The following is a 22,227-nucleotide window of genomic DNA, read 5'->3' on the forward strand; positions in this document are numbered from 1 at the left end:
CCCGACGCCGCTCCGAGAGGGTCGCAATCATGGGTCTCGACCTCAATGTCAAGCCCAAGTACTCCACCTGTTGACTGGGAAGAGGTGTACTCTTCTTCCAATTCACAGCAAAACCCAGGCTGGTGAGGAATTCCACCACTAGCCGAGTATGAGACCTGGCAACCTCCTCTGAACGGCTGAGGAGTAGAATGTCGTCGAGATAGAATAGGACTCGTATCCCCCGACGACGTAAAGGCCCCAGAGCAGCCGCCACGCACTTGGTGAATGTGCGGGGAGCCAGAGAATAACCGAACGGCATTCTGTGGTACTCGTACGCTACGCCGTGAAACAGGAACCGTAGGAACTTCCTGTGAGGGAAAATAGGAATGTGAAAATACGCATCCTTCAGGTCTATGGAGGTGAACCAGTCCCCCCTCCTGACAGCAAGCAGAAGGAGTCGGACGGTCAACATCCTGAACGGTCTCGCTACAATCAACCGATTGAACGCGGACAGATCCAGTATAGGTCTGACCCCCCCTGTTTTCTTGGGCACCAGAAAATAACGGGAGTAGACGCCTGACATTGCGTCCTCGCTCGGGACCACAACGACGGCCTGCTTCGCCAACAGAGATTGGATCTCGTCGGCCAGGGCTGTCACTGCGTCTGACCCTAATAATAGGGTCGGCACCAAACCTGAGAACGGAGGATGGGGCTGTGTGAACTGAAAAACCAGCCCCGCCTCTAACGTTCTCTGCATCCACCGACTCACAGGGCATTCCCGTCGCCATATGTGAATATAATCCCACAGCGCCCCCGCCGTCAACTGACGCTGGGCCGCAAGGAACAGTAGATAGTTGGCCCGGTCCCCCCCGTCGTGCAAAGCACCCAAGGGGGGACCCCGACAGAAAGGGCCGGTTTGATATGGGAGGAGCTGTCATCAAACTTGTGGACACACACTAGCCCCCTGAACACCCCTCCAGCGCATGCTGAGTTGTTCCGCAGCTAGACACGCAAGGCATGAGGACCCCATGGGCTCCTACACGCCGAAGCCCTGCAGCGATATTGCTACCACTCAAATCACGCTCGCCTCTCCTTTGCAGACCACTGCCGGTTTGACGGGAGTGGGAGGCAACAGCGCGATACCCCGCCTGGCGAGGGCGAATCCGGGGTAACCCCTGCTGAGCATTCAACAGAAGAGGCACCGAGTCCCCCTGCTGACCACTGGAGCTAGTGGCAGCTGTAACACCAGGTTCCACCCACCCACAACCTGCGATGTAGGAACCACGCGACGACGGAACATACTCACGGACAGACCCAGCCTCAGCCATCAACTGGGTGTCAGCCCCTGCCCCCATGAGAAGCGAAGAATGGGGCCGCATACGCTTCAATGAAGGTTCGCGGCCCGCAGCCAAAGGAGAACGCTCAGAGCCCCGCTTCTGAGGGTAACAGAGAGAGGATTGAATGGGGAGCGGGCTGCTCGCGGCAAAATGACGACGGGTTGGTTTACCAAACCCGAAATCACCCAAAATGGCCGATCCCTCGGCCGCCAAGGCTGTCAGCCTCGCTATACCCTGTTGACTCTCCAACCAGGGCACCACTGGCGGGGGAAACATGGCCGCCTGTCGAGGATCTCGCCACAGTCGTTGACGAGACCGTGCTCCCACCTCTGGCTGCACAGCGTGAGGCGGTGTAGGACCCAGATCAATAACCGCCTGCGCCTCCACAGAACGCCCAAAAAGACTATCTGTGGAAAAAGGAGTCGTGAGGAGAGAAAACCTATCCTCTTCCCCAAGAGGAGACTGCTCCAACCAAACATGCCTAACAACCAAAGTCGATAGCATCCGAATCCTCCCCGCAGTTATAGCTTGCGACTGAGTCAAGATCTCTATAACACCACAAACATGAATCACGTTTACAATGTCGGTCGGACCCAAAGACCTACAACCCGACGCCATCTTGGATAGGAAAGTAGCCAGCTGAGCCATAACACTGGCCGCCGCTAAATGCCATCCTGCAGCAGTATACCACTCATTCGTCCATACTGCCACCCTCCGAGCCGATATGCTATCAAGCATCGGCCGGGCGGAACGTCGTTCATCCCCGCCTGGGCACAGAAAAGAAGCTACCTGGCTGCTTAGCCAAGGTACCCCCGGCCTGCACCCCGTTGTCAGCCCCTTCACCCGTAAAAAAGGTAAATAGAGCTCAGCGAACCCCCCCCACATCCACCACCGACTGACCTTCATTAATGAAGCTGGCAAGAGGAGGGAAAAGCGGAATCCCGCGGCGGGGATTATTAGACATTCCAGCGTCAACATCAGTGTCAGCAGAAAAAGCAGTAGTAAGTAGCATTAGCGTCAACAGCATGTTCCAGGATCGCCAGGACATCGCCCACTACAGTGGAACGATCGCCAAGCCGCCCCGGTGCCGAAACATACTCCACAGCACGACCAACACCGACATCGATGCCTACTGACACAGACCTCAGCTTTGTACAAGCCGACCCGTTAGTCAAACCTTGTACGCTGCCCCTCGGTCCGTCGCCGTCAGCCGAGGAACCACCAGCACAGGTCTCATGCGTCGCCGAAACAAGCTCCGGAGAATCCAGGGAAAAACAATCCTCCGGTAAGCCCTCAACATTACGAACCTTCCTTAATCTTTTCATCCTGCTAGTTAACGTATGGTGCACGCAGCCATTACGCTGGGACGAAAATAGAGGAAGGGTGTCAAGTCAAGTCAAGTCAAGAGTTTTAATTGTCACGGCATACAGGTATACAATGAAATGCGGGTGGTCTTGCCCGCAACGATGTGCAATACAGTGGTACAACATATAATAGAATCAAAAAATGAAAAAACAACATTGTGCAGTAAACAGTTAACAGGTAACATGGAGTGACATCTCGGTATCTGTACATAGTTATTTACAGAGCATATGGGACATGCTAGTTAGCTTTGGTAGTGCAATACACTGTTCCTGTTATTCTAATTTAAAGTGTCCTTTCCTTTGGCCATAAGTGTGCGTGTGTGCGACATGAGTGTGTGCCCGCTCATGTTAAAGTGTTAAGTGGCTGCTCGTGTGTGAGCGTGCACAGCGTGCGTGTCGTGTGTGTGTTCTTGTGTGCTTGTGTGTGGATAGTTCAATGTTCTGAGCACTCTATGTTCATTGTTCATGGCTCTGATGGCCTGGGGGAAGAAGCTGAGCCTAAGCCGCTCTGTCCTAGTAGCTGGGGTTCGCAGGCGTCTGCCTGACCTCAGCAGCTGAAACAGGCTGTTATTGGGGTGGTGAGGGTCTTTCATTATCCTGCAGGCTCTGGATTTGCACCTCTTGTTGTATAGAACCTGCAGGGGGGGTAGTGCAATACCTGTGGTACGCTCGGCTGAGCGCACCACTCTCTGTAGGGCCTTCTTGTCCTGTGCCGTGCTGTTTCCATACCAGGCAGTGATGTTTCCGGTCAGGATGCTCTCTACAGCTCCTGAGTAGAAGGACTGGAGTATCTTCCCCGATACTCTGAACTTCCTTAACTGTCTCAGGTGGTAGAGGCGCTGTTTCGCCTTCTTTACTACTGTGTCTATGTGTGTTGACCATGTCAGGTCCTCTGAGATGTGGACCCCCAGGTACTTAAAGCTGCTCACCCTGTCCACGGTAGCCCCGTTAATCATCAGTGGTGTGTGCGTCTCCTGCTGTCCTCTCCTATAATCCACGATCAGCTCCTTGGTTTTACCAATGTTCAGGAGCAGGCTGTTGTCCTGGCACCAGCGTTCCAGTACCTCAACCTCCTCCCGGTAGGCCTTCTCGTCGTTGTCCGAGATCAGCCCCACCACCACCGTGTCGTCTGCGAACTTCACTATGGAGTTGGAGCTGAACTTGGCCACACAGTCGTGTGTGTAGAGTGAGTACAGCAGGGGGCTTAGAACACAGCCCTGGGGGGACCCGATGCTCAGGCTGATGGTGTTGGAGGTCTGACCCCCCACCCTGACCGCCTGGGGTCTTTCACTCAGAAAGTCCAGTACCCAGGCGCTCAGGGCGGAGCTCAGACCCAGCTCGATCAGCTTGTCCACCAGTCTGGTGGGGACTATGGTGTTGAACGCTGAGCTGTAGTCAATGAACAACAGTCTCACATAGCCCCCCTTCTGACGGTCAAGGTGGGAGAGGGTGCTGTGCAGTACCTGGGAGACCTCGTCGTCAGTGGACCTGTTTGTCCTGTATGCAAATTGCATAGGGTCCATATCACTGGGGAGGGAGGCACAAATGTGGTCCTTGACCAGCCTCTCAAAACATTTCATGACCACAGAGGTGAGTGCCACCGGTCTGTAGTCATTTGGACATGTTGGGGAGGGTTTCTTCGGTACAGGGATGATGGTAGACATCTTGAAGCAGGCAGGGACCACCGACTCCGCCAGGGATTGATTGAATATGGCGGTGAACACTGGGGCAAGCTGGTTGGCACAGGACTTAAGTATGCGTCCTGTTATACCATCTGGGCCAGCAGCCTTCCTGGTGTTCACCTGCATAAATGCTCTTCTCACACTGTGTACCGTCAATGAGAGAGCGCCCCCCCCCCCCCCCCCCCCCCCCCCCCTCCACAACAGCCGGCGCACCAGTAACGTCACTAGCCGTTGGGCTAGCAGTGCCACTGTTTGCACCAAACCGCGCATAGAAGGTGTTGAGCTGGTCCGCAAGGGAGGCGTCGTCGCTCCCCATTGAGGGGGCGCTGACTTTGTAGTCAGGGGGCGCTGACTTTGTAGTCAGTTATAGCCCTCAGTCCTGCCATAAGCCTCTTTTGGTGTTTTGGGTGATTTGGGTGTTTTGGTGACCAGAGTCACGGTTATATTTGGGCGGTGCCACCATAGGGGCGGGGCCCCATACAGGTGGGGTGCATGTAGTTGTTTCGTTGGAGATACAATAGGTATCATAGGAGATAAGGGGTATCTCATAAGGCTCAGAGCGGGACGCGAAAGCAAATACGATATATAACTTCTTTGTTGTTGTTCCCACTGACTGAGAACCATTTTTGTTTACCTTCGTCATCATATCTGATATATTATGTTATGTCTGACAACTGTGTATTTAACACATGTCTGAAACAGCGTTCTGGGTCAGTCTATGGCCAGACGCTAGTGGGTTAACATATTGTCTCTGACTGTAGACTGTCCTTTCAGATGTGGCCACGGTGAAATAACCTCTCTTCTTATTGTTAATAAACTTTCTTCTTATCATTAATAATGATTTGTAAACAGCTCATCGTTTAGTCCTTTAATATTTCCCATATTACAGATGGCGACGAGTGAAATTATGGGATATTTTTTTTAACTAGTTTATTAGATTTTAAAGCGATGGGGGTCGAGGTGGCCGCGGGACGGGCTCTGCAGACAGGGTGAATCTTGGGTTTCCAGGGAAGCGCTGCCCTGTCTCAAACGCCTCCGCGCATTGGGGGGGGGGGGGGGGGGGGGGGAGAACCAGCTGCGCCGTCCGTTTGGCTGTCACCTCCGGCTTGAACCTTGGGAACGGGTGGGGAACATTCGGTGAGCTGTTGGCATTCTGTTTAAAGCGGTTTTGTTTTGCATCTATAAAGTAGTTAGGTTACGATTAGATTAGGGCGTCTAGATTGACCAGATAGCGTATGACACAGAGTGGTGATTGCCGACGAGCAGTCCAGGGGAGAAATAATATCTCTTGCCTCAAAACAAGGAGAAGGGGGACGCCTGTCTACGACTGTCTTGTCAACTCTGACAGGTAAACCTATGGGGATGCGTGTGGGAGTTTGAAGTTATTTTTGGGGTTCTGGGTCTAGATGGGGTCTAACACTAGAACATAGTAGGGTTAGAGTTGTTGAGTCTCTGGCTCCAGGTGGGGACAAACACTAAAACATGGTATTGGTTTTTCTTTTTGTGCGTTACCCTCTCGGTTTTTCCTCTGAACACTTGGGGTTTAAAGGTACGTTCCGAAAGTAAAGGCGAGAATTACATTTGTATCCGAAATAATAGGCGTGTGCAAAGTGTACTATGAGTATGTTGGAAATGACTGCAATAGTCATGCAAGAGTCCCGAAATTATGGCGTGGGTTTAAGATCTTTTAGGCACTGATTCTGTTTTTATTGGTTGTTTTTCTTTCACAGACAGGCGGGAAGTTGACCGTGCGTGGGGGAATGGCATAGACAGTCATATACCGTACACCGGGGTATTAGGTCATCAAGTTATGACGGTGTGAAAAAAATTATACCGCCCAGGCCTACCTTAGGTTGTATATTACTGGGTTGTCGGACACCACAAGAATCAGCCTCTCCTCTGTCATGATCAGACTCCCACAATGTAGCATCAAACATCACCAGAATCATTTAGTTTCCATAAATTCAATGAGTCGAGATCTCATTGTTTTTGTCTGCCTAAATGTTTACTGGTTACTGTGAGCGATTTGTAGTGCCAAATTTCCCTCGGGATGAATAAAGTATTTCTATTCTATCTCATTTGATCCCAAAATACTTTCTCCGAGGGCAAAGAAGGGTTGAAGCACCAGCTATAGCGCGTCTGTGGCAGTGCCAGCTTTACCAACATCGGGGTGTTGCTCCCTCAAGTGTGCTCGGGAACTAAATGAGATTGGTAGTGTGAAAGCTGGTCAGCGGGGGAGGGGGGACTATCGTTCTCGGGAACGGAGGAACCGTTCCTAATGTGAAAACACCCTAAAACTCCAGGAGAGGTGTTTTTGGCCAACAACTAGGCTAGCTGAAATAGTAGCGTGTCCAGGCGAGAAACGGCAACGCTTTTAGTGAAATTCATGTTTTGCTGCATATCGTCGTTTTCTGGGATTAGACAGAATCACTCTAAAACTATACGTATATTCACCAAGGTATAACACGCGAACGTATTGACGAAAACATTTATAATTTTTCACATATTGAACAATAGATAGTTGATGTCAAATGGGCCATAGTATTGTATCCATAGCTATAATATATATATAGCCCTGCAAACACAGCCACCTATTCCTATCTTTTAGAGCGTTGGCGTGGTAGGAACACTAAGATGCTCTAGGCCTCCGGCGCTTTATGAGTTAAACAGTACTGTATATTTGTATGTCATAAATGTCTTAACACTTTGGTTGCCACTTGTTAACATGGTAAACCCTTCATCAGTCTAATATAATGGGGTGCGGTTACACGGGGAGAGACGACAGGGGGCGGTATTTTCCCAATGGAGCTCAGAGAGTCTGCAACACTAGCGTGAGGCTCGATTGATGAAATATGAATTCAAATCGCTAATAGAAAGAAATACGACAAACAAACGCTATATAGCGCTGCTGGCATTCAACTGGCGGCATGAACTAACGACAAAATGCGTCCGTGGCACTCAAAGTGTTAATGAAAAAGTACTGTATATCTATGTCATAAATGTCTTGATGAATTGAAAATGGGGGACCCTGATGTAAACAAGGACGAAGTATCTTTCTGGTCTGCATCCCCAATTGTTTGTATTGAGCCGTACTGTATTGTACCCATTCTGCAATCTGTTAATAAAGTTTTCAAACATTCAGAATGAATGCTTTTGTTCCCAGAAATACGCTAGCCTGGTCTGCTAACGTTAGTGGTTAGCAATGACAGCAGCTAGCTCACTTGTTGGATAATCTCACGATCGCTATTAACCTCTTAAGCCCGGAGCCATATATTCTGAAAATCCGCCTAAAATACATACCTAAGTAAATGGAATAGTGCTCCACTTCTACAAGGTCCATTTGCATGTTCTTGGTATCTAGGGACTATGGATGGGTATCGTTAGGATTTTATCGATACTACTACTCTTATCGATATTTCTTAACGGTTCGGTGCTTTATCGATACTCTTATCGGTTCTTTTTGATTATTTTGCAAGAAAAAAAACAATTAATTAAGAACAGAATCGACATTGCTTTATTATTCTTTTATATAACTATATAAATATAAATTAATATTATTTCTTCAGCAGCAACAGCAGCAGCAATGTTTTAAATGTGTCTGAATTATAGACTTTTCATAATTAACAATGTAAGATAAAAAAGTTGGAGTCATACAATACTATTTTGATAGACAGTCGATTGTGCCAATTACGTCACACCGCTTGCACCCACCTCTTCTTCTTACCACCAATCGGAAGCTCTCATTCGTTTGTTTACTTCCGGATTGTCAGCCATTACTCTACTCGGAGCTCAGGCTAATAATGTTAGCTCCCCGCCAGCCACATTGACAAGTACCAGCGCTTATACATTACTGGCAAATGTCTTGTTGCACTTGTGGCAACGAGCGTTGTCAGCATCGACTTTAGTAAAATAGACCCAGACTTTTGAACGTTTCGTTCCGTCCGCCATGATGAGAGCAGAGCTGTATGTACTGTAGCCTACAACAGCACCCGTGTGTGTGTGTGAGTGAGTGTGTGTGAGCACAGCACAGCCCGCTCCTCGCGCAGGCAGAGAGACCGAGGCAGGAGAGATATAGAAAACGGCCAACAAGATTAGTTTGCGACGTTTAAATTCCTCAAAAAAAAAATCCATAATTTCTCGAGTACCGATAGCAGTACCAATGACGTCGGAGCTTATAAATACTCCGATCTTTTCTAATATAGTACCGGTTCCCGTTTAGAACCGGGAAAGCGGGCGTCATCCCTACTAGGGACATCTATGGACCTCAGTGAATGTATTCCCAGTGTCAGAAATTAAACTTTAGTTTATTACATGAGACGTTGTCTACTGATGGCTCATAATATCAACAGCTGATTCGTTGTTAGTAACGTTACAGCTATTAGCTAACGTTAGCTAATCGTTCTTCCGTTAGCTTATGCTAGCTAGCTGGCCACCTTATAATTTACAATATAATTACTTCATGGAAACGGAGTAACGTTAACGTTATGACGAGTTCATACTACACTACACGTATGAACTCGACATAACGTTAATTAGTGTTTAATTAGCAGCAATCTTGTTGAAAATGTAATGTTAATGCTCCGAGCATAGCTCCGCAAACCGGAAGCCGTCATGGAATTGTTGTAGTCATATTGTAGTCTTTTAGTCTTATTAACTAAAAGATTTTAACCAAATAAAAAGCAGCAGCACTATTGCATAACTGAGTCATGTTTGCTATGTATTTCTTTCTTTAGGGGAGTAGGGCATTTGTTTCACAGTTTTAGCATGATGTTTTATAGATGGCTAGGTTAAACACAGGTTTTTGTTTTTAACACTTTGAATGCCACTCACAGCTTTTCTCTGGTTATTACCCCCCGGGTTGAAGGCCCATCACGAGAATATTCGTTTTATTCGTTTTTTTAATTTTTTTATTAGCGATCTGAAATCATATTGCATCAAGCGAGCCTACCGTTGGAGATCCAGTCACCCCAGGCTCTCAGATGTGAAAAAAGCGCCCCCTATCGTCTCCCAGATGGTAAATCACCCTTTTGGATTGGACTCAATGAAAGTGAATGGGAGAAAGGATTTCTGACTCCACATTTTACGTCTCACTCACGCAGCCGGCATCGACCGGCATCACTCCGGAGCCTGAAGAGCAGCGGGGATTATGTGTTCTACTGTATACACGGTTGATCAATACAATGATCGATTTTTTTCAAATGGTGATCAGGAATTGGAATAATCCATTTGGATACCATCTGATCTCAGGTAAGGAATCTATGTTATCAGTCTTAGGATAATCAGACTCGTTTTCACGGATATATAAGCGTTTCCCCTATATGTGATATAGCTGTATCTATAGATGTAGCTATATATGACTGTAAAAGCCATCAGGAAATAAGAGCAGCGATTATCAGCGCGCGGCACGAGCGTCGATAATCTATCGATTATCTAGCGTTTATTTGAAAACTATTCATAAATAGGCAGACAAATGACAACGTTCTAGAATATTCCAGTAAAAGGCGATTATCATAGAATGGGTTGTTTTTTCCGCGAAAACAAGTGATTTTCAAAATGCTATCAAACGGAAATGAAGCGATAAAAAAACAATTTGCTTTGACAATGTTGACTGGAAAATGAGTCTTTGATAAGCGACGGGCAGATTAGACACATAGCCATAATTTAAAACATAGATTAGGCAATATTAACGTTAACATTGGAGTGGATTTGGGCATTCAAGGGGGTAAAAAGGAAAACACGGACTGGCTCTCAAAGTGTTAAGAGGGGGGGTTTGATTTGATTTAGATTAGATCAGTGGTTCTCACACTATTGGTACTTGGTGGTACTGCTGGTGGTACTTGAAAACATTTACAAAAAAGCACACAAAAAAAAATCTTTTTTTGCAGTCAGGCCATCAAAATCTGTGTTGCTGCTAATCATTGACACATGCCTAGCCTGTAATAATCCCCCCCAGAAAAATGTACTTTGCATTTGATATATTGAAAATATTTTACTTTGTGTTTTTTTTAACAATAATTTGTGATGCCATCACACAAACTGGCATTTAAAGGGTAAACATTCAAAAATGTATTGAATATGTTTTCTTTTCTTTTTTACAATAATTTGTGATGCCCATCACAAACACTGGCATTGAAAGGGTAAAAATTCAGAAATTCCTGCACCAGAATGCAGGAAATTAAGTTTTTTTTTTTTTTTTGTCTGACAAAAGTTAACAATAAATAATGGTATTAGGAAAACATTTCCCTCCTGCGTGAACTGTGCATAGCTGAATAGACTGTATTTTAACGCCGGTCATATGGTGGTACTTGGAGAGCCAGCTACGTTCTCAGGTGGTACTTGGTGTAAGAAGTTTGAGAACCACTGGATTAGATAATTTAGTTATTTTTAAATGTCTGATCTAAAGAGAAACAAAGGGTTTTAAAAGTGTTATATTTATCTTCTCTTATAGTACCAGAGAGAAGCTGAGGAGAATCAACCAGCAACAAAAGCAAAATTAGAACTATTTATTTTATTATTATTATTATACATTTTGCATTTTCGTGGTATCGAAAATGGTATCGAACATCGATAATTTTCAAGGTATCGTATCGAAGTTCGAAATTCCAGTATCGTGACAACACTACAATATACTAACAGTTGACTTTTAAATTGCAAGTAGGGGTACATTAATGATATAGTCTGGTCAGTTTAGGCATAATGGCTGCAAAAAATCATTAACATTTGAGCCAATGTTTTTCTGTTCATTTAGGGCCTGATTAACAAAAAAATGCAAGGAGCCCAAAAAATTTGCTAGGCGAAGTCCGCCTGGAATTTTGTATCTTGTATTTTGGGCTCAAAAGTTGCGGAAATACCACATTTATATTAGTGTTATGAACAAACATATACCCTAAAACCTTAACTTTTTCAGATATTTGTGAAAAATCGCTGCCATTCCGCCACGCCCGTTTTGGCTAATGCCGAAATTTGAAACCGCTCTGGGTGTATCGCGTATCATGTGAGAAGAGTTTTCTCATTCATACTTTGCTTTTATGGGTGGCCTGCACCTTGAGAAGGTTTCTCTGGTCTGTGTTGGCCAGTTGATAAAAGGAACTGGCCTGGATACCATCTTAACCTCAGCTAACTTGAACAACTGCTGTATGTGATGTGAATTCCATAAAGAAGGCTAGATACTGCATTCAAATCCTGGCTGTGGTCCTGGCCAATAAGAGAGACGAGGCATTCCAGGCAAAACATCTAGAGGACAACAGTTTGATTTGGAGCAATTGGGTGGCCAATGAAAACAGTCCTATGTTTCACTACTGGACCAATGTCCTTGAAGCAATCAAGAAGGATCTTATCTTCATCAGATACTTTCGGGAGGCCAACTTCATCATGATGGTCAGTGCACTTGAGCAGCTCATTCCTCTTTACTTTGCACTTGATCATACACACTATGCCAGATGGACATCAGTGTTTCTTCAGGGTCTCAAAGAGCTCAAATGGAGACACCCAGAGTTGTTCAAGGAATTTCTATCAGGCTCTCTCGCAGTAAACACCAGAGGTAACCGATTTTTGAAGATCGCATGTGATCAAAAGCAGGAGCATAATATAAAGGTCATCAAGTCTGACACTGGATACGTCGATATCATCAATCAGGAAGATCAGGAATTCTTCAGGAAACTCTTCAACCAAGCTCAGTTCATGAGGTTGAACTCATCCATTCCCTTCCCAGATGTGGTAACTAAAGATGCCAGCCTTGTTTTTACAGTTGGCAAAACACAGCATGACCAGTTTGTGCAGGAGCGATTTGTATATGCTCAGAAAGATGTTAGTGCGAAAATCTCCCGAAATGCCCTGAAACTCCCAAGTTCAGGTGCAAAAGTCCAGCTTGCTAGCCCTGCAATCAAGCCACCTAAAGGAACCTTTGCAAAGCTGAAGGAGGCCTACAGATCAAGAGAAGAGACAAGGAGGCTCTTTGGTGGTGAATTCACAGGTAAATCTAGTTGATATAATTTCAAAGTTATTCAATGTTTTAGACGCAGGCAACTTTCGTCTTACCAAATTCTCGATACAGTGACGTTCAATTATTCATTTTATAAGTGAATTGATTTGAGAGTGCTAATTTAGTTTTGGTAAAACTATTCATTTCAATCACAGGTTTACCAGAAGCCCTGTCAAGAAAGGATGGAGACATTTATCACAGCCAAAAGTCTCAAATCCTGAAGGACATCGGAGTACAAGTTCAATCTACAGCCTCAGAGGGACTTGTGATAGATCTATCTGTGCAAGTATGAATCCTGGTGAAGTCTCTCACCAAAGGCATGACATTCCGGGACTTTGTCATCAAGGTGTTGAACAGCGTTGCCAAGATTGGTCATGAGAAGGGAGCAAATCGTATTGACATTGTGGCTGACCTCTACCTATGAACTATGAACATTAAGACTGCGACTAGGAATAATCGGGGGTCAGCAGGTAGTTCACAGATGGCCTTCAGCGAGAATGACACCGTGCCAGAATCTAAGCAATTTATTTATTTTTTTATCAAATTTTTCTCCCATTTTCAATTTTTCTCCCATCCCAATTTCGTATCGTCCAATTCAACCCTCCCCTGTCTCGAACGCTGTTTCTTGCCTCCCACAAGCCGGCTGCAATGTGGACGAAGCCATACATAGCACGAGTCCCCTCAGATACTCGAGGTAGCAGCCGTCGCATCTTTTCACCTGCGCGGCGCGATCTTTCAGCGTCAGGGGTCTGCGCTTTGGAGGGGCGCCGCCCCCATCGCTTCTTGATTCTACTGCGCAGGCGCACCAACCGACCTGTAGGAGTTGCTGTCCACAACGTCCGATCCCCACCCCTCAGTTTTCCCTCCCCCTAATACTGCCAATTGTATTAGTACGGTCGACCAGCCAAACTGAAAACAATGTGGAGAGCTGGGCTCGAACACAGCGTCTCCAGCATTGGTGGTGAGTGCCTTGCCCACTGCACCACCTAGCCGCCGAATCTAAGCAATTCTTTGAAGGTTTTCTGTCTAATCAAGACAACAAGGTAGCCCTGAATTTAATGTTTGTCAGGATTGCTAAGGAACATGCATGGAACTGGAGCAAGGAGTTCAGCATCACCTACGGCAGGAAGATCCTTGCAAACGTTGGCGAAAATGTTGAGATCCAGCTTTATGATCGCATAGAGATGCTTGAGGAGGCTAACAACCGCATCATTTGCCATGAGATGGACATGCTAAACAAGGGGATCAAGTCAGTTACGGTTAGAACAGTCGACTCCGATGTAGTTGCCATCCTACTAGGGTTCACTACAAAGTTCCTGTCAGTATGTTGTGATTTGCAACTTCATCGACTTTGCTGTTCGGTACAAATGCCAGTTCTACTCAATCACAGAAGCACACAAGAAGCTAGGTGGAGATGTGGCTGATGCCATGCCTGTGTTCCATTATTTCAGTGGCTGTGATTCTGTGAGCGCCTTCTTTGGCCACTCAAAGAATGCTCAATTCAAAGCCTGGATGAACCACAGTAAGTTGACAGAGCTCACTGCTGCATTGGGGCGCCTGCACAGCGAGGGTAGGATCTGGAGGGAGGTAGTGTGACCTTCCACACGTTACACTCTCCCGGTGAGAATCTGCGCTGCCAGGCTGGCTGCCTGCACATGTGTCGGAGGAAAGAATGTGACAGTCTCCGGCCTCCCGGACCAACAGTAGGGGGGAGTGCGCAACAACCAGGAAGGGGGTTGGGAATTGGCATAACGACTAACAGTGGGATGGGAGAAAAATCGGAAAAAGGAGGGGGGGAAAAGATTAAAAAAAATAAATAAAATAGCTGCGAGACCTGCCCCCAAGCCAGGATGCACTTCTACAGCATCTGTTGAGAGATACAGTCAAGGCAGGATGGCTGTGGGGGAACAGCCTTCTACAACTCCCTTGTCCCCCAGTTGTTGAATGGGGATGGACTACCGATGGGGAGAAACTCTTTGTCAAGTGGAGCACAGTTTCCGCAGGAGACACATTGTCTCAGGTAACAAGGGTGTGTAGCTGCAGATCTAATAAATGCACCTCATGTTCTTGTGCTGGCAGGGGGATGAAATGTCTAATTTATTGCAAGTGCCTCAGCAAGTGTTTGAATCCTGTGTGATGGGATGTGTGATGTGTTCAAATAAAGTTTTTTTGGGGGCGGCTGGGTGGCGCAGTGGACATTGCGCTCGTCACCAACGCAAGAGACACCGGGTTTGACTCCGGCTGTCGGCGTTGCCTCCGGCTTGGGCCAGCCGTCATACTAACGCAATTGGCAGAGTTAGCGGGTGGAAGTCGATGGGTGGTAATCTGGACGTTGTGGACAGCGACTCCTACAGGTCGGTTGGGGACGCCTGCACAGAAGAGACAGGAAATGGTGGGGGGTAGTGTGAGCCTCCCACACGTTACACCTCGCCAATGAGAGTCCGCGCTGGCAGGTGAAAAGATGTGACATGCTGCCTCCTCGTGTATCGGAGGGGACACGTGATGCAAGGCTTCTATCCTCCCTACAACCGGCCAGTGGGGGGCATATGCGAGCAATGTTCAAGACAGGGGAGGGAAGAATTGGCACAGTGGAATTGGGATGGGAGAAAAATAGAAAAAGGGGAAAAAGTGGATAAAAAAAAATAAAGTTGTTTAGGACTTCAAGTGGTTTGCTTTGTTTCTTGGGTGGTTGTTGGGGTCCTCATCTTATAACAAAGCCTCAACCTAAACACTAGTATGCCCCATGAGTAGATTTAGAACTTTGGCCCAAACTAACTGCATGGCCTTCATGAGCAGATTTGGCTGAAGTGGCGCTGATCAATTCAGAGATAAAAGAAGGTTTTTCATGAATATCTCAAAAAGTTAAGGTTTTAGGGCATATGTTTGTTCATAATACTAATATAAATGTGGTGTTTCCGCAACTTTTGAGCTCAAAATCAACTCTCTGCGACCTCCAGGAGTCTAAAAAGTGGGCGTGGCCGTTTCAGAGACTTCGCCTACCAAATGTTTTGGGCTCCTTGCATTTTTTTCTTTATTGGACCCTAAATTAACAGAAAAACATTGGCTCAAATGTTAATCATGATTTGCAGCCTTGACCCCATATTTGCCCAAAACTGACCAGACTAATAATCCTTAGATGCAAGTTCATAGAGCACCAATATCTCAAAAACCTAAACACCGTTTACTATCCCTTTAAAGCCTACCATAGGATCAACAAAAATGGTGTTTCCCAGGCTTCGAACAATCTTGGCTTGATGCTGCAGGCCTCTGATCTTCTGACTAACGGCTCTGGTGACCTGCAAAGGGAAAGAAGCACAATTTACACCATGCACATGAACAAGACACTGTATCCCTTAAGCAAGATCAACTCGTCCAGACATTGGCCAAAGCTCTTGCACTGCGACTAGAAACCACAATGCAGGATGTGAGCTCAAAGGATCAAACCGGTTTCATATTGGGACGTCATTTACAAACATCCGTATGCTTCCATGTTATTTACTCTCCTGCGTCCAGCGACATACCCGAGGTGGTTGTCTCGCTGGACGCAGAGAAAGCTTTTGACAAGAGTTGAATGGGGATATTTATTTGCATGTTTAGATACATTTGGTTTCGGTCCTAATTTTACCTCATGGATTAAACTGTTATACACTTCGCCCAAAGCAGCAGTAGCTACAAATGGTATACAATCACAATACTTTCAACTTTCGAGAGCAACTCGTCAAGGGAGCCCTATTAGTCCATTGCCATTTGCTTTAGCCAGAGCCGTTGTCCATTTTTCTTAAATCAATGCAATTGATACAGGGTATTCACAGGGGAGGAATTGAGCATAGATTATCATTATGCAGATGATTTATTATTATATGTATCAGACCCTGTTTCGAGTATACCTCACATTATCCATACCCTGAATAGATTTGGCACATTTTCTGGATCCAAACTGAACCTTAACAAAAGCGAATGCTACCCAGTCAATGATGTGGCTCTTCAGATCCAATATCATGTTTTGCCATTTAAAATGCCTTGAAATGGCTTTAAATACTTGGGAGTGAATGTCACGAGGAACATGCAGTCTCTATCCAGAAAATCTTGCCCCTTTATTTGGGAGGGTTACGTTGGATTTGAAAAGGTGGGAATCACTTCACTTATCTCTAGCGGGAAGAGTTAACCGCCTTAAAATTAACGTGCTTCCAAGATTTCTGTATCTGTTTCAGTGTATCCCACTTTTTCTTCCAAAGACCATTGACACAGCTTTCACTTCATGTGTATGGAACAATAAGAGCCATAGAGTATGTATGGAGTTGCTACAGAGACCCAAATTAGAAGGGGGCTTAGCTCTTCCCAATTTATGTTATTATTATTGGGCAGAAAATATCAAAAAAATTATTCATTGGCTCCAGATACTGACTGGTGTCAAAGTGAAGCCTCCTCCTGTGTCTCGTCTTCACTGGTCTTCAACACTTTCTCTTTCCGTCTCAAAATTCACAAATAACCCTGTGGTCTCGAACCCTCTCAAGATATGGTATCAATTCAGTCAGAATTTTGGGTTTAAGCTCCTTTTGGGCCTAAGTCCCATAATGCAATAACCACAATGTCCCTCCTGCTAGGACAGACTCTGCATTCTCATTAAGGCAAAGGCGTGGCATTTTAAGGTTCAATGATTTATACATGGATTCTGTACTAGCCAGTTTTGAGGCCTTATCCGGTAGATTTGATCTCCCCAGGTCAAGCCTGTTTAGTTATTTTCAAGTGCGTAATTTTCTTGGAAGTCATGACCCCAACTTCCCAAATCTATCTTCAACCTCAGATTTAGAGGATATGTTGAAGCTCCCCCTGATTAAGCTAGACTTATTTCAAGAGTGAATGGATTCATATCTTCGTTCAAGTGTGTTACTCTTGATAGAATCAAAGCAGACTGGGAGATTGAGTTAGGGGAGACAATGGAGGAAGAGGTTTGGGACTGTGCGCTACAAAGTAGGGCTGGGCGATATGGCCAAAAACGTTATTGCGATAAAATTATTAAATTATTTTCATATAACTCGATATCGATAATTATCGTTGATATAATTTCTGTCAAGTTTAATTAACTTCCTATGCCCGGCGCCGATGGACGGGCTATTAATAGACTTGTTTTGCTGCTGTGAATGTCTCGAGTTGATGTCGTCATCAGTCCTTGCACGTTCTTCTACGCACCAGTGCATAGATTATTATATTCCACCAGGGGGCAACCTACCGCCACTTATAAGAATGGAACTAACAGTTAGCCAGAGCAAGCGGTGTATCCCATGACAATGTACTAACTATCACCCTAAAATACTCCGTTCCGCCCCAATACATTGCAACGACGTCCACCGCATACCCCACACTACTCTAACCGTGGCCTCAGAATTCACGCCACACACCCACTCTGCACGTAAACTAGAAAATAGAGGCGTGCAAGCTAATTATCCTAGCCAGCCTTGTTTCCAATGTACTAACTATCACCCTAAAATACTCCGTTCCGCCCCAATACATTGCAACGACGTCCACCGCATACCCCACACTACTCTAACCGTGGCCTCAGAATTCACGCACACACCCACTCCGCACGTAAACTATAAAATAGAGGCGTGCAAGCTAATTATCCTAGCCAGCCTTGTTTCCAATGTACTAACTATCACCCTAAAATACTCCGTTCCGCCCCAATACATTGCAACGACGTCCACCGCATACCCCACACTACTCTAACCGTGATGTGATTCGACTGATGTGAATTAAAATGATGTGAAATATACTTGTTGGTACTCCAAATAAAATAAATAAAAAAAAAAAGTTAAAAAGAAAAAGTCCATCCAGATTCACATCCACCAGGTCAATAAAAGAGCTGCCGCTAGGAGCTGCTGTGTAACAACCAGATTCCCTCTCAGGAATAAATCAAGTATTTATGAATAAAAGACAGTCTGTCTGTCTGTGTCCAACCTTGGGGTTCCAGGTGGCCTCTGCGTCGATGGGTTTGACCTTACAGACGATGATCTCTACTGCCTGGGGCGGCAGAGAGTGGAACTGGTCTGGCAGCTGGAGTAGCTGGTGGGTCTTCACCTCCTGCTCACGGCCCTCGTCCACAAACAGAGCCAAGACGAACGAGAAAAGACGCTCACCTTTGTCTGGCACAGAGGTCACCTTCACTCTAGCAGGGGAAAGAGGTCAGGGACTGGTGACGATGGCATTCATCTCAAACCCTGCCCTCTTTTCTTGATCCGCCAATTGCAAATGTTGCTTTTAACTGCCGTCTTGAATCATTACCGTATTCTTATTTTCTTTCATTTTGGGAAGAAGGAATGTAGCTATCTGAACTGGCATTTTAGGAAACAATTTATCACAAGACAATCACAAGTAATATTGTATGTAGTGTTTTGTGCGTCACCTGTGAAAGACGTTGTCCTCTTGTACTCCATAGAGACTTCCCTCCACCACCTCCTTGGCTGCCAGTTTCTCCATCGCATAGTAGGAGGCCATCGCTGATGCCATGCTCTCATAACAGTCATCCTGTTTGCTCACAATGCGCCCACAGTAGGTGGAGGCTGTCTTGATGTGGAGGGGTAAAACCTTAGAAAAGACAATCCAAACGTGTATTTACACACAGGTATGTGACATCATTGTGGATAGACATGCCAGACACTCCCATCACATGTGAATTGAGGTGTGATACTCACCACTACAGTTCCAGAATCTGGGAGCACAGACTGATCCATACTGGGAATGAACTTGTGGCGATCTGGACAAACACTACTGTTCCTGCAAAGTGGAGAACATTCCTTTAACCTCTTCCACCCGTACGGTCCATCGGCGGACCGCAAATGACATCACGTCATAAATCAATCTCTCCAGACTGTTTGAGAAAAGTATCGTTTTATTTTTCAAACGTATTCAAGTATAAACATCATAAACATGTCACAAGAGCATCTATAATGTATATTATCATCAATACGTTAGTTTACCAATAGGTTAAATTAAAGTGTTAGATATTTTCATTTTGGTGTCGTTTACTTCGCAAAAGTCGACCATTTTGGAATATTTGAACGTCGGGAATTGTAGTTTTTTTTGCAGACGGAGAGCTTTCGATGAGCGTTGGAATTTTTCCGAATGACACTTCCCAAAAGCCTCTATGGGGTTTCAAGCTAATTATTTCTGTATGCATTCTTTTAATATCTCTTATTATTCGAGATAATAAACCACACAACTTAACGTTATTGACATATATTGAAGCGCAGTTAGTTTCTCTTCCCTATTTTTAGCATGTAGCAACAATTAGATTTGAAATTAGTTAAAAAATGGTGGCACCCTGATAAAAATTTAAAAGCTACTGTACATAGAGTAGATTTCATTATCTGTTCTTATGCACGCCTGGTGATACTAAATCCAAATTGAACTTGTGCATTTGAAATATAAGATTTGGCACAATCCATATATGTGCGAATTGGCTATAATCAGGTAATTTATAAGCCTGCTATTCTATAATAATATTTCAAATTGCATTGGTCCAGATGGGAGAATTCAGTACTGCATCTACAAAACCTTCTGTTTAATCATCTTCCCTTTATTCATTTCCTTAGATTTTTTTGTACACATGATCTCAAGAAGGTACTGAACGAGCTCAGTGGCAGTTTTTCATGTCTGGTCATTATTAGCATGGTATTATTAACTGTCAAAGATGCAAAGAAAAATCATAATTCATATTCTTCATTTCATCACAATTTAAGCAAGCCTAGTAATAGACACAATATTTCTGACACTGGGAATACATTCACTGAGGTGCATAGATGTCCCTAGATACCAAGAATATGCAAATGGACCTTGTAGAAGTGGAGCAATATTCCATTTACTTAGGTATGTATTTTAGGCATATTTTCAGAAAATAGGCTCCGGGCTTAAGAGTAGGGTTGGGCACCGAGAACCGGTTCTAATAGGAACCGGTTCCTAACTTCCGGTTCTGGAACCGGAAGTAACATATTTGCATTTCTATTCTTAATTTCGATTAAAAAATAAATATATATATATATATATATATATATATATATATATATATTTTTACTTTGTTAATTAATACCCTAGTTACAGTACAGCAACCAAATTAAACTATCAACAAGTCAACTGACAATGTGAATAGTAAGAAAAAAAAATTAAGATAAAAAAATTCAATAAAAAATCTCCTACGAAATAAGCTGTGACCTGTTTTGACCTGCACCTCAAAGAATCGGAATCGAAACCGGAATCGTTCAAATCCAAACGATGCCCAACCCTACTTAAGAGGTTGAAGGGGGGCTTCCGGTATGAGAGCGGAAGGGTAACACGCATGCGGTGGAGCTCCTGGTCAAAAGAGTGAAAAAACTGATAAAAAAGGACCCGAAAAGTGATTAAAAATGAAAATGCAAACGAGAAGGAAGGAGGAAAAAACTATTGTGAAGGAGAGAGAAATGGAGGACTCACGGGAAGAGGAGAGTTTGATGGAACAGAGCCCCGAAACGAGACCGAGAAGGGTCAGGCGGAGGAAGGAGGGGGATCGGCTGGGACAAGCACGGGAATGCCAGGATGGGCCGTGGTCATGCAGGCCGGGATATTGGAGACCATAACAGCGACGATAAAACTGAACACGGACACGATAAGGAACGATATAGGGAAGTTACGGGAGGAATTGAGGAAGGAACAGGAGGACTTCAGAGGTGAAATGAATACAGAACTCAAAAGGGTGGATGAGAAGATGGCGGAACAGGACAGAAACGTAACCGAGTTACAGACAAGAACGGCGCAAGCGGAGGAATGGAACACAGAGATACACGAGGTATTAACATGTGCGATTCAACAACAAGAACAGATGGAGACAAAGCTATCGGACATGGAGGTGAGGTCACGGAGAAATAACATCAGAATATGGGGATTGAAAGAAGGAGTCGAAGGGGAATCGGTGACCCAATATGTGAAAAAGCTTATCAAGGAACAACTGGAGGAGACGGGACTGGAAAAAATGGAGATACAGAGGGCCCACAGGGCGTTGGCTCCGAGACCGAAACCGGACAGACCTCCGAGGGCGGTGATTATTAACTTTCTGAGATTTGAGATTAAGGAATTGATACTCAGAACCGTGTGGACCAAGAAGATAGAAATCGAGGGGAAAAGACTGTCGTTTGATCACGATTACTCGACAGCGGTAGCAATAACACGCAGGTCCTACGCGGGACTGAAGAGAATTCTGAAAGAAAACGGAATGAAATTCCAATCACCCATGACCTCGCTAAGGATTCACTGGAAGGAAGGGACGGTGACGTACGCAACGGCGCGGGAGGCGACGGAGGAGATGAGGCGACGGGGGATGCAGATGGCGGAGGACGGAGAAGGAAGGGGACAGGAGGGCCAGACGCTGAGCCTGCAGCAGAGATTGGAGAAAGCACGCAGATGGACCAGAGTAGGAGATCGAAACCCGGGAGAGGAGGGAGGAGAGAGGAGAAGGCCGAGGTGAGACGTGACAGACCGAAGGCGGAGACAGACGAGGAGGCCAGAGACGGAGAAGGAGGGGAGAGGAGGCGGGAGGAGACAAACGGATGAGTACACGCACAAGAGATTAAAAAAACTATCCAAATAGAGACAAAATATAGAAACTGAAATAACATATACATAAACACACATTCCCAGGTAGAGGCAGGATATAGGAACGAACATAACGTATACATGGACACATAATACACATGCTGATGGAGGAAATAAATGGAAATATAATTAGGTGAAATAGACGGAACACAGAACATATTGAAACAAATACATAGACACACGCTGTGAGTAATACAGTTGGAAGGGATTAAGGGGATAAATGAACATCACATAGAAAATAGAGGGGAGGAAAAGAAAGTAAAAGG

The 22,227-nt window shown here is 45.3% G+C and overlaps 1 protein-coding gene across 1 annotated transcript in view; it reads right to left on the minus strand.

Annotated features, from left to right (window-relative positions):
* Positions 1-22,227, minus strand: part of tdrd12 (tudor domain containing 12) — a gene marked incomplete at both ends in the record, with an annotated part of 274,420 nt that overhangs the window by 33,351 nt on the left and 218,842 nt on the right. The window contains 4 exons of the mRNA XM_084335256.1: positions 15,547-15,639; positions 18,299-18,506; positions 18,744-18,925; positions 19,033-19,114. Of these exons, the coding sequence (XP_084191382.1) occupies positions 15,547-15,639; positions 18,299-18,506; positions 18,744-18,925; positions 19,033-19,114 (565 nt within the window). The remainder of the gene's footprint in view (positions 1-15,546; positions 15,640-18,298; positions 18,507-18,743; positions 18,926-19,032; positions 19,115-22,227) is intronic.

The sequence above is a fragment of the Notolepis coatsorum genome (genome assembly GCF_963971535.1).
Source record: "Notolepis coatsorum genome assembly, chromosome: 18".
NCBI classification, from domain to species: Eukaryota; Metazoa; Chordata; class Actinopteri; order Aulopiformes; family Paralepididae; genus Notolepis; species Notolepis coatsorum.